General features: G+C 43.5%; 1 protein-coding gene across 1 annotated transcript; it reads right to left on the bottom strand.

The window, feature by feature from the left end:
* Window positions 1-10,650: 10,650 nt before the first annotated feature.
* On the bottom strand, window positions 10,651-12,163 carry LOC139354440 (uncharacterized). Its single transcript, XM_070998676.1, has 3 exons — window positions 12,080-12,163; window positions 11,226-12,008; window positions 10,651-11,172 (listed from the first exon to the last, which is right to left on the bottom strand). The coding sequence occupies exons 1-3, from the start codon at window positions 12,161-12,163 to the stop codon at window positions 10,651-10,653; spliced, it is 1,389 nt and encodes a 462-aa protein (XP_070854777.1).
* Window positions 12,164-13,788: the final 1,625 nt, after the last annotated feature.

Below are 13,788 nucleotides of genomic sequence, written 5' to 3'. Positions count from 1 at the left end.
ATTGCTGTGAAATAATAGTTAACTGGCAAACGACAGGAAAAGTTTCGATAGGACGAGAGAAATTCTTGGACGAGGGTCAAACGATGTTCGAACTGGTTAAAATCTTCATTGAAAATTTTATTTTATTTGTCACCAAGAATTCACTGAATTCCCACGTGCAACGATGGTGACCACAATCCGATGTCAAACGACGATTTAATTCCTAAATTTTCTCGACGGTGATTGAATTTTGTTCGACGACGATGTAGTTTTAAATTTTTTCACGACGATGTTTATGAGAGCTGCCGATGCACGTGTTGACTCGGCGATGGTTATATGAGAAGCCCCCAACGATGTGATCCCGTTGCCTGTACTTGATCGACTCCTGCTCGTGTGAGAGGGACGACGATGAGAGTGAAAACGAAAAAACAAAATGGCTGCGCTGTAGGGAGTATACGTTAGCTTTTCCCTACCTCGTGCTTTCGAAACTCTCGTGACCTGAGTTGGCTAGCCTAGAGGGCTCTCGCTCTCTCTCTCTTTCCGATTATCTGCCTGTATGAGCTTGGAACAAAGAATCTCTGATTTTAGGTTATGTACTTTGCTCTGCTTAGAAACACATGTATGTGTGTCTGCGTGCGTTAGAAATTTCTCGCTGTGTGTGGGTATACTTTTGTATAAGTTCTCCCGAATGCCATGTGCTCTGCTTAAATTCTAAGTTTTTTTTTTCTGAGGTTATGTTCGATGCGTTGGTATATTTTTAAATATTTATATATTTCCCTGTTTCCTGCCCTAGAAATTTTTGTGTCCCTCGATATATGACTCTCCTTACGTTCCGACTTAAAAATTTCGCTTCTAAGTGACTGAACCGAAAATTTTCAAACTCTCTGTACACAGATGGGTCTTTAGGCCATATTTAGGTCGTCTAAAATTTCGTAAACCCCATGTCCCTGTTCGGGCGCCATTCTGTAAAGAAGTCTCGTAGGCTGGGATATACTCAGTCCCGCCAGTGTCTCTTTACCGAAAATATTTGTAAAGATATGGGACAAAAAGGTCTAAGACGAAAATCGGTTGGCTGGCGTGAGATGTAGAGTGCCAGCCACCGGGGTACGGAGTGAGAGAAATAGTTTATTCGGTGTCTGTAGCAGAGTGAAAAGGGTCAGCGGTAACGCGCATTTGGGCCTGGCTCAAAGCATTCGCTACGAGAAGGCCGAGAGAGAGGGGATCGATTATGGGGACAGCTTTTACCTAGGGCAGAATTTATGGCCTAAAATCTAGGCATTTGTCTTCAAAGATCTGTATTTATGCGTGGCCAGCTTGGTTGTTTTCTTTTCCAACGAGTTGTGTTAAAATCAGGCGAGAAATATTTTATGTTTATTAGAGCATTTTATTTCTTGGTTCATGTTTTTCTCAGTGCTCGCAATTAACGGGTTAGGTTAGGTCATGGTTTATAAATTCTAGCCTACTCTGGGCGAAGCCGCATCGAGGCCTTCGAGAAATTTCTCATTGCACGGGACTCTCGCTGGCCAAAATGCGGTTCACTCCACTCACTCACCCGTCTCGCTCTCACGCACACACACACGCGTGACTCCGGGTGCTCCGCCGCTGGTCCTGGGCCGGCACACTCTCCTCGAGGTCGTCTAGGTAAACTCCTTCCTGGGTCACTTGGCATCAGCCCGAAGGCAAAAGACTCCTGTTGTCCACATAAATTTGCTCTGCTCGCACTTCTGATCCCGTGCGCCGCCTTTGCAAGAGTCCCCTGCTTCTCGCACTTCTGGTCCGGTGCGCCGCGTTTTCCAAAAGTCACCTGCTCGCACTTCTGGTCCGGTGCGCTGCGTTTTCCAAAAAGAGAGACCTGTTTCTGATCCCGTGCACCGCCGTTACAAAATGACTCCTCGCACTTCTGATCCCGTGCACCGCCTTTTCCCAAAGAGATCTAGTCAAGCTTTGCCGCCGCGTTTTGTTCAAGTTTTCGGCTGCTCTGGGTTTTTTCCACTTGTCGAAGTTTCGGTACTCCTTTTCTCTCGCTCTTCCCTTGGCGCGTGCCAATTCGGGGGTTGTTTTCCTCCTCGATCGCATGTCCTCTCTCGCTTGCTCCTGTGCGGCGCTGCACTTATCGTGGTGAATATTTCGTTGCTCTCCTGGTGTGTGTGTGTGTGGCTACTGCTGATGCGAGAGCGGAGGGGGAAAGCTTAGCTTAAGATAATTCTTGGGTACTAATATAAATACAAATCTTACAATTATTGGTTAAGCTTACATATTAAGTGAACTGTACAAAGTTTTTACAAAGTTATGCGCGAGGGTTTTGTTTTGTTGTTAGCTGCTGTTGTTGTTGTCGCTGGCTGTTGAGGTTGCTGGCGCTGGCGATGTTGTAACTGCTGGCTGGCGACGTTGTTGGCGCTAACTGGCGTTGTTGTTGGCGCTGGCGACCGATGTTGTTGGCGCTGTCGATGTTGTAGATGCTAGCTGGCGTTGTTGTTGGCGCTGGCGGCCGATGCTGTTGGCGCTGGCGATGTTGTAGCTGCTAGCTGGCGATGTTGTTGGCGCTAACTGGCGTTGTTGTTGGCGCTGGCGACCGATGTTGTTGGCGCTGGCGATGTTGTAGCTGCTAGCTGGCGATGTTGTTGGCGCTAACTGGCGTTGTTGTTGGCGCTGGCGGCCGATGTTGTTGTCGCTGGCTGCCGATGTTGTGGGCGCTATTTGTGAGGGGTCAAACGACTCCTCACAGACCTTAAGAGAAAGAATGCTAAGGAGTACCAGACGGACGATTTAGTAATGATCAAAAACTTCGATTCTCATGTAGGCGTATCCAAAAAGCTAATTCCAAAATGCAAAGGCCCTTACAGAGTAACAAAGGTTCTTCGTAATGATAGATATGTTTTGGAGGATGTTGAAGGTTTTTAACAGTCTAGGCTTCCATATAAGGGAGTTTGGGCAGTAGCAAATATACGACCATGGATTAATAATGCAAATAGTTAAGAGATCGCTTAATAATGGATTCGTAATGCACAAGGAAGTTATGCTTCGGCTTTAAAGCTCCATATAATTCGATGTAGGCAATATGGTGTTATTGTACAGCATTCCTCACTTGCATACTCCGACTTAGATAGTAAGTCTATAATAATTAACAAAAACAAAAGTAGCTGACAGTCTGGGTTTTCAAGAGGTTTTAGGCACCTATCATTAGAGGAAGAAAATGTGTAAAACTCATAGTTTCACTTGCGGTCATATTTAAATTATTATTTTTTAAGCGTAAGAGATCAAGTGAATTGTTGATTTGTTTCCTATCTCTGTTTCACCAAACGGAAATAAACTCTTTCGGCCGTTAATATCATTCAATGTGATAACATTTTTTTAAATTAATCCTAGCAAAATAATACAAAGATCATACTTGCAAACTCCTTCAAAGACATCGTGCATTAAATCAAAACAATTTCGTTCTGTTATATGAAAGTTTTCTATTTCATGAAAAACGCAGTTGGCTTTAATTCCGGTTCTTTGGGGGTCGCCCAAAAGAAGGTCTGTATTATAGTTATTTGGGTTTCTTAAATAATCCTGTTTTTCCAAAGCATCAAACTGCATTTCGAATTTAGATCTTTTGCACGCACGACAATAATAATTTGAATTAAATGATTGTACAAATCCAGCTAATGTATTAACAGCTAAGTTATCTCCAAGGACTGCTCCTAATGTAAAACGAACTACTTGCGATCCATTTGAAGTATGAACATCTACACCCTGTTTCAACAACTTAAGTTCTTCAATTAAATGGTATAAGGAACGTTCGACTCCATACTGCTTTATGTCTGCAGTAGAAATGAAGGCAGTTGGAAATATATATTGGAGCTTTGAGAGAAGATACTGAGGAATGTTACGAAAAATAATATATGCTCCACAAATCGATATTTTATGGCTGCCTAATGGGTTATCTATTTAAAAACAAGGAAGAACGCTATAGTCGAGTACCTCGACTATCAGATACCCGTTACTCAGCTAAATAGAGATATGCAAGCAGCAAAGCGAGATTAAAATGCGCCACCTACCGGCGGTATACAGATTTAAGCGTTATGGGCGTTAGAGTGGGCGTGGTAAATTTTTTTTTTTAACCAATCGATAGGTATTGACGAGATCAATACATTTCAGTTACAATTTTTTTATCTAGCATGAAAATTGTGGGCGTCACAGGTTTTCGCGGTTTGTGGGCGTTAAAGTGGGCGTGGCAAACTTTTTTTTGGGTCAATCGATAGGTATTGATGAGAACAATACATTTGAGTTAAAATTTTTATTCTAGCATCAAAATTGTAGGAGCCACAGTTTTGGGCGGTTTGTGGGCGTTAGAGTGGGCGTGGCACTGTGCTGAAACAAACTTGCGCTGCGTAAGAAGCTCAGGAATCTGCACGCCAAATCTCAATAGCCTAGCTCCCATAGTTTCCGAGATCTCAGCGTTCATCCGGACGGACAGACAGACGGACAGACGGACAGACGGACAGACGGACATGGCTAGATCGACTCGGCTAGTGATCCTGATCAAGAATATATATACTTTATGGGGTCGGAAACGCTTCCTTCTGCCTGTTACATACTTTCCGACGAATCTAGTATACCCTTTTACTCTACGAGTAACGGGTATAATCATCAAAATATAAATGATAAGGGATAAGCAAATCGCCCGGCAGAAATCTTTTAGATTGCTTACGAAATATTTCTCCATTCGCAAAGTTACAAATAGTGGATATCTGCGGGCAGTTGATATTTTTTAAAGTATATTTTAGCAAACCAGGAATTTCAAAAAGACGCTTTAACATAAATCTTAATGGCATTGCATTTAATGTGTATGATTTGGGAGCCATTTTAGAAACTCCACGATGAACTGTAAATGAAATTGGGTGTTCATACAAATTTTGTTTTTTAAAGCCTTTAAAAATTTGTATTCGGATTTAACATTGTTGAAAGGATCCTTACAGAAATCAAAAATGTCTTGCACTTCTTTCGTTTTAGCTTTTGTATCTAAATGTACTTCAATTAGGGATCCAATTGCTGTAATCAATGGAGCTGTCATTTTTTGAATTTGACATACATTCTTCCTTGGCATAAAGTTTTGTATATACAAAATTAAAGAAAACTTAAGTATTGGTTGCTCTAAACTTTCAATTTGAGATGTGTTGTAAATTTTCTCTGTCACAACGGCCGTAATGGAACACGAAGTTAAATAGGTTTCCGAATCATTGTTAATTAAGAGATCACTTTTTTCTTATTACATTCAAGAGTTTCGCTCTTGCCATTGATTTTGTCATTCGTTTTGTGACAATTATCCAAATGTTTTTTGAATCGGAAAAACTGAGAAAAAGTAGCTTGAAAATTTAGTTCCATACACTGCAGCTTTAGATTTTTCCCAGATAAAACATGGTTGACTTTGAAGTGAGAAATAAGCTTATAGGTTTCGGCAAAGCCGGTTTAACAAAGAAAACAATGAAACATTTTAAAACTGAGGCTGCACGTCAAAGAAGGAAGACTCAGTCTTTCAAAAAGTCAATTAAATTTGCTATATTAGCGGACTTTGAGTCGTACTTAGTGTAAATATCATAAAAATAATGCTTTATAAAAAGCCACGCTTGTTGCGATCCCTTGGGTACTCAAACGACAAGATTTGAAATGTCTTGAAGCCAAGCTCCAAACAGTTTACAAACGAAGCGCAACTTATTTGATTTCCATCAAAATATAAAAAAAATTCGTTGATCTCACAATCGAAAGGACCACCTACAATAATAATAGGTTGTCATTTAAGACCCGAACTGTAATACTTGTTTATGACTCGGTAAAATTAAATATCTAAGTCATTAATAGTTACTAGTCTCAGCACGAAACTCTCCTACGCGTCCAGTATTGTAGCCTTTCTTGTACATTTTCCATCTTCATTCTTGAAGCGGGCTGATGAGGGCAAAACAGCATTCAGCAATGTAGCGATTATGATGTCCTGGGCATCTGTTATATTAGAATAGTTATACCCGTTACTCGTAGAGTAAAAGGGTATACTAGATTCGTCGGAAAGTATGTAACAGGCAGAACGAAGCGTTTCCGACCCCATAAAGTATATATATTCTTGATCAGGATTACTAGCCGAGTCGATCTAGCCATGTCCGTCTGTCCGTCTGTCTGTCCGGATGAACGCTGAGATCTCGGAAACTATGGGAGCTAGGCTATTGAGATTTGGCGTGCAGATTCCTGAGCTTCTTACGCAGCAAGCAAGCAGTTTGTTTCAGTAGAGTGCCACGCCCACTCTAACGCCCACAAACCGCCCAAAACTGTGGCTCCTACAGTTTTGATGCTAGAATAAAAATACGCCCATAAACCGCCCACAAATTTCAAAAAATCGTAAATATGAACGTGGATATCTCGGAAACTATCAAAGATAGAGAATAGGGATTTCAGATTTAGATTCCGTAGCCTTATACGCAGCGCAAGTTTGTTACGCGAATATGCCACGCCCACTCTAACGCCCACAAACCGCGAAAACCTGTGACGCCCACAATTTTTATGCTAGATAAAAAATTTTAACTGAAATGTATTGGTCTCGTCAATACCTATCGATTAGTCAAAAAAAATTTGCCACGCCCACTCTAACGCCCATAACGCTTAAATCTGTATACCGCCGGTAGGTGGCGCATTTTAATCTCGCTTTGCTACTTGCATATCTCTATTTAGCTGAGTAACGGGTATCTGATAGTCGAGGTACTCGATTATAGCGTTCTTCCTTGTTTATTATTATATATTTATAATACAAATAAAAGGTATAGTATTCGCTTTGTCAAAAAAGCGATTATAAATATGATTAGTATTAGTATAAAAAAAGTGAATCAGAAAAAAAAATACAAACTTTTCTATGCTTAGGTATTAAATAACAAGAAATGTTAAGCTTACCTATGTTGATGCAGTTTTTAACAAGAAAGAGTTGGGCTTTGCAATGTTCATTATTGATCTTGTCTTCGTAATAACACATTATTTTTTGCCGAAATTCTTGCCACTTTGAAAGCAAATGAAATCTTTTTTCAGGATACATAAGGTCAAAATCAATATCAATCTTAAAAAACAAAAAATTTTTATAGAATGTTAAAAACAAGAAAAAAAAGTTAGCTTCGGAAAGCCGAAGTTTGTATACCCTTGCAGTTATAAGAAATAATCAATGTTAGTAACACCCTGTTAAATGTTTAAGGATTGTTACTAGAAACGGACGTACAAGCGGACATGGCTAGATCGACTCGTCTAGTGATGCTGATCAAGAATATATATACTTTATGGGGTCGGAAACGTCTCCTTCACTGCGTTGCAAGCTTCTGACTGAAATCAATATACCCTCTGCAAGGGTATACAAATTAATATATATTTTTTCTTACCAGCTCGTACGCCTCTGCATAGGAAAATTTTTTCCAAGCTTTAAAAAAATCAGAGTTATTTAGAGCCGTGACGTCTTCCTGTCGTACTTTGTATGTCTTCTTCCACATACCGCGTACACTCTCCCAATCGTCACATGTACGGCTAAGCGTGAGCTTGTATGCCTTGCAGATGTCTGCATCATCCTCTTCGGAGGTCACAAGTTCTATAGAGCTTTTCTTCTTTTTTAATATGCGGCTGCGGCGGTTCCTATATTTTGAATATAGTTTTCCTGCAGGATTGCCTCTACCTATTCGAGGTATAAAATAGTAATCCTATACAAACATAAATTAGAAAAGCAAATCAAATTATTTATAGCATTAAGTTTTTACCTTAAAGTTTATCTCTTCTCCCAAACAAAAACATATTTTCTCTAGCAAGGTTTGGAAATCTGGAACGCTAGTCGTAATATTTTTGAGCATAGCCTCTTCTATTACAATAGAAATAAGTTCGTTCCGAAGCATTTGGGGAAGATAAAGATGAGTCTCTTCGTGTTCCAAAATCTTCATGCCCTTTCGAGACTCATTAAGTAAGGAGTGCAAACTTTTATTCAAAATGAACTTTAGGGGAGCCTTGACGTCTGGCTTGACAAAAAAGGGCAGTGGAGAAATTTGGTCTTCATCTCCACCCTACTAATTAAAAATTCTTTAAGCCCTATTCATGTACTATTTGGCAAATAGCGTACCTCAGACTCCTTCCATCTGAAGAGTTTTTGTCTACACTCTATGCGCAGACCTAATGGAGGCACTGCCTCCTTAATGTCATCGGCGTTCATGAATTTTAGCTGCTCGATGTTTACTTTTGCAGCTAAGTTGATGCGAATAAAAATTTAAATTTATGTTAATATGTAAATAAAGTAAAAATATAGGTTTAATTTATGATATTAACAAGGGAGTTAAAATTTATGAACATACACATATTATTAGCTGGCGTCTCAACTAAGCTAAAAGAGACGGAATGGCGGTAAAACATTGTGTGTATGTATATATGTGTGTGCTTTTTACGAGTCAGAAATGCACATTCAATCCCTGTCCTTTTTATACCCGTTACTCGTAGAGTAAAAGGGTATACTAGATTCGTCGGAAAGTATGTAACAGGCAGAAGGAAGCGTTTCCGACCCCATAAAGTATATATATTCTTGATCAGGATCACTAGCCGAGTCGATCTAGCCATGTCCGTCTGTCCGTCTGTCCGTATGAACGCTGAGATCTATGGGAGCTAGGCTATTGAGATTTGGCTTGCAGATTCCTGAGCTTCCTACGCAGCGCAAGTTTGTTTCAGTAGACTGCCACGCCCACTCTAACGCCCACAAACCGCCCAAAACTGTGGCTCCTACAGTTTTGATGCTAGATAGAAAATTTTAACTGGAATGTAATGTTCTCATCAATACCTATTGATTGACCCAAAAAAAGTTTGCCACGCCCTTTTTAACGCCCACAAACCGCAAAACCCTGTGACGCCCACAATTTTCATGCTAGATAAAAAATTTTAACTGAAATGTATTGGTCATGTCAATTCCTATCGATTGGTTAAAAAAAAATTTGCCACGCCCACTCTAACGCCCATAACGCTTAAATCTGTATACCGCCGGTAGGTGGCGCGTTTTAATCTCGCTTTGCTGCTTGCATATCTCCATATAGCTGAGTAACGGGTATCTGATAGTCGAGGTACTCGACTATAGCGTTCTCCCTTGTTGTTTTATAAATTATAAAATATGTCTTAACTTTAAATGTGAACAATGTACACAAATACGTTTGTAATAAGCGGTAATAACATTTCTAGAATCTTAGAAATTCTGTACTTGGTTCTTTCACAAATAACTTTAAGCACGTGTTTCACGCGTAAAAAGTGCATACGTACAAACAAGTGTACATACATATGTATATAATTTTACGGAAATTGGCAACTTTTCGTTTACATAAAAAAGAGGAATACAAACACCCCCGTACCGTTTTACCGCTTATTACAAACGTATTTATGTACATTCTACACATTTAAAGTTAAGATATATTTTATAATTTATAAAACAAAACGGACAGGGATGCGTTTCTGAATCGCAAAAAGTACACACGTACACACATATACACATACACAATGTTTTACCGCTATGTATTAATATTACAATTGCACCAAAAAACGCGTGCTTTTCTTAACTGTTAGAAATGTATGCACTTCCTCAATTTTCATCTTTTTGAAAAGTTTATATAGTGGATCCTCTCCACATTCTTCTTCAGTCATTTTTATATTTTTTTTGTTTTACGTATGTATGTACACTTCAAGTTTATTCACAATGTGCCGCGAAAACGCTTGGGTCAACTGAGACGCTTTTAAGCCAAGTGTGACCGTTCTAGGATTTTTAAAAGAACGGCGAGGACGTCAAGAAATCCAAAAGCTACGGTCAGCCGATTAAAATTTAACATTTATTAAAATGAAAATATATGTTTTTAAATTTTCATTTAAAAATGCTAGCTATAAATGTATATAACTTTGTTTTAATCAAATAATTTCATGACCTTGCCCTTTATCGAAGAAGAAGATTTTGACACCCTTTGAGAAATAATAAAATTTTAGTACGTAATTAAATTAATTGCAAGTATATAAGGATGTTTCCAGTTATTATCTGATCCTGTCTTGCATCATATGGAGTTGCCTTCTTAACGACTACCCCACACGCGTAGGTCCGAAGAGAGGGTGAACTTCAAGGGCGGCGTGCGCCTGGTGTGCGTGCGGCGTGCGATCGGGGCGATCGCTCGGGGCGATCGTTTTAGTCTGTTAACAATTCAAATCAGCCTCATACATTTCAAACTAACTTAATCTTACCGCAGTGTGCCCTCCTACGATTCACAAGACAATGAGAAGCACATTTTTTGGCGGCACTCACTAGACCGATATTAGTAGGCCCACACTTCAAGAGCCAAGAAATCAATACGAGATCGGATAAATTAACAAATTCTAGATTTTCCTTACAATACTTATTCTACCTATCGATTACAATGCTCGACCGTCGACAACCCCGACCCCGTGAAGAACCGCTTCACTCAAATCGAAAACTGCAAGTTTTGAGACGGGCCGCAAAATTGTCCGAGATAGGCCATTGTCGTTCACGCGCACAGTGGCGTGTCTGACGACTCCATCAGCTCCGCTGTAGACCTCCTCCACGATGCCCTTGCGCCACTCTCGTCTGGGCAAGGCAGGATCGCAGACGAAGACCATATCGCCCTGGCGGATGGGCTCCGTTCTTCGCATTTACTCCAGGACCCACCTCCTCCAGAAACGGTCTCGCAGCATGCGAACAATCCTCCACTGCTTTCGCGTAAAACCCTCCTTGGGCAGCTCCGCATCCAATCCAGGCGTATTCGGCAGGTTAGCTGCTCCCATGAGCAGATCGTTTGGCGTCAACGGCGCCTCTTGGTCCGCATCCACCGGCAAGTGGGTGAGTGGACGCGAGTTGACCACATTCTCCGCCTCGATCAGGAAACTCTCCAACACATGATCCCTCGGCGCGACTTCCTTCAGGGTATGGCGCAGCACTCGTTTGACGCACTGCACCATCCGCTCCCATACTCCGCTGGACAACTCACTCTGTATCCTCTCCGTCTCGAACACGTCTCCAAATCGCTTGGCCTCCCTGTCAGCTCCCACGAAGTTCTTGCCGTTATCACTCCGCAGTCTATGTACTGGTCCTCTACGGCAGACGAAGTTCCTGATCGCTATTATGCAGAAATCCGTCGACAGGTCATGCGCCAGCTTCAGATGAATCGCCCTTGTCTTCAAGCACGTGAACAAGGCGCACTGTACGGCATGCACAGCGCGACATCAACTCTGCCATAAACTCGCAGAACTCCGTGTTCATCCACGTAAGGCGCTCGAATCTCACTCGAGCTGGCGACGTCCTTTCCGCATTCCGCCGACCTCATCTCGTCGGGGAACGATTCCAACTGGGCCTGTCTGACTAACAGGTTCTCCGCGGCCTCACACTCCGATGCAGTGAGTCCGTACTCCTCGATTTCGCTTCTCTGCTTGCGACACCAACGCGCAAACCTCAAGACCCATGCTGTGGTCCTGACCAGGCGACTGAAGCTCGAGAATCTCTGGAACGGAATGACGAATTCATTCGCGGCTACCAATGCAAACTCACTGGGCATCTCCTCTTCATCACGCGCATCTGGAACACGCTTAGTTCCCTCCTCAGGCGCATCTGGAACACGCTTAGTTCCCTCCTCAGGCGCCGGCCAGCCGCTTACTGGCTGCCTCAAAAATGCGGGTCCGCTTAGCCAACGTGATTCCGGGCTAAGGTCAGCATTATTCTGCGACCGCGTCGCATCATCCGCTGCGTTGTCAGCTGTAGGTACCCATCTCCACTGGGAAACCTTCGACGACTTCAAAATCTCCGCCACTCGGTTGCCAACAAACTGGTTGTACCGGCGGTGGGTACTGCCGATCCATCTCAGCACCGTTTTTGAGTCCGTCCACAACACCGTCTGACTGATGTCCACACTGTGCTTCTCCTTAACAGTGTTCATCAGTCTGGTTCCAAGAACCGCTGCCTGCAGCTCCAACCTTGGGGTCTCATCGGCGCGCACTTCGTCTTTGCGCACACGAAGCTAACCCGCACGTTGTCATCCTCGTACGTGACCCTCTAATAGGCCACCGCCGCGAATGCAGATTGACTTACATCCACGAACACGTGCAACTCGATGGTCCGGGCTCCATGCCCGAAATAGTGACGAGGGCATCGGAACTGTCCCACGGCGTCCATCTACTTGCGCCAGGCCTCAAAGGCTTTGCCTATCTCCTCCGGTAGTGGTTCGTCCCACTGGATCTTCTGCCTCCAGATCTCTTTCAACAACAGCTTCGCTGTAATCATCAGGCAGCACAGGAATCCCAATGGGTCGAACGTTGACATCAGCAGACTCAAATACTCCCTCTTTGTAGGGACTCGATCTCCACTTAGAACACTGCTTGGCACTCGGTGATACTCCACGTTGAATCTGAAGTCGTCCGTGGCTACCTGCCAGCGCATTCCAAGGATCTTTTGGTCAGCCTCACCCCATCCGACGCTCTGGACTTGTCCAGGTGGTCCCAACGCCGCTTCCACGATGGGTGAGCTCGATGAAAACTGGCATAATTCGAATATAGCCTCCGCATGTAGCTCCTTCACTCGTGTAGATACACTTTTAGCTTCGCTCTCTGTAGCGAAACTGTCCACATAGTCATCGACGTAGTGGTGGTCGATGATAGCCTTGAAACTTCAGGGCATTCACCGTCTTTACGTAATGCGCAGCGCTCGGCGAGCAGGCTGCTCCAAACGTCATTACGTTCATCTCGTACACATCCGGGTCTCGATCGTCGTTGCCATCTCTCCAAAGGAATCGTTGGGAACATCGATCCTCGGGTCGGATCAGCTATTGGTGGAACATCTCCTTGATGTCACCGCAGACTCCGACTGCTCTTTCCCTGAAGTGGAAGAGCACGGCTGGCAAGGGATTGTAATGCTGAGGCCCCTAGTCCAGCGCCGAATTAAGCGAGGTTCCTCCAACCTTGGCTGCAGCATCGAACACCAATCGGACCTTACCGGGCTTGTTCGGGTTTTCGGTTAAAATGTGGCAAATACCATAGCCGGTCGCTCGTCACCGCGACCTCTTCCTGCTGCAGCTTCCTCGCATATCCTTTGGATACGTAATCCTTGATGATACGATCGTATTCCAACGCCAACTGCCCGTTGCGCTTCAACTTCTTCTCAACATTGATCAGCCGCCTGTGCGCCATCTCGTAGCTCCGTTGCAGCATAGCGTAGTCGTCCTTCCAGAGTAATCACGTCTGGTAGCGACGCCCCACTTTCACCGTGGTGTCTTCGAGGATCCTTTGTGCCCGCGCGTCATCGCTGGCTGCGACCTGTGGCGCAAGCTTCACACCAAAGCTTTCCATCTCGAAGTAGTCCTCCACCATCTGTTCCATAGTATCATCCATTGACACGGCTAGAAGGCAGGACCTCGGTGACGGCGTAGTCGATTGCCCACTTACTGGCCCAAACACAACCCATCCAAGCTCGGTTGCGGCCGCATACGGTCCCTCTCTGGCAAACCGCCTCGTCCTATGTGGCAATCCCAAATGTCCATGGTCCAGTCCGATGAGCAACTTAGGCACCACGTTGATGTAGGGCTTCATCGGCAGACGCGCATCCTTATGCACGCCCTGGAAATCTCGTCGACCTAACGTCTTCATCGCCATGTAGCAGACGGTGATGCAATCTGCGGCATCCGTGGTACATCGCAGGTTCTGGTCGTATGTCCACTCCGTAAGCACGTGAAGCAGAGCCGATGCCTCCTCACCATGCTCCACCTACCCTACTCCGTTCTGGTCGACGCTCGCATGCAGAATTCG

The sequence above is a fragment of the Drosophila suzukii genome, assembly GCF_043229965.1.
Source record: "Drosophila suzukii chromosome 2 unlocalized genomic scaffold, CBGP_Dsuzu_IsoJpt1.0 scf_2c, whole genome shotgun sequence".
In the NCBI taxonomy this organism is placed as follows: Eukaryota; Metazoa; Arthropoda; class Insecta; order Diptera; family Drosophilidae; genus Drosophila; species Drosophila suzukii.
Note: the sequence above shows the minus strand (reverse complement) of the source record. Positions and strands in the feature narration are given on the sequence as shown.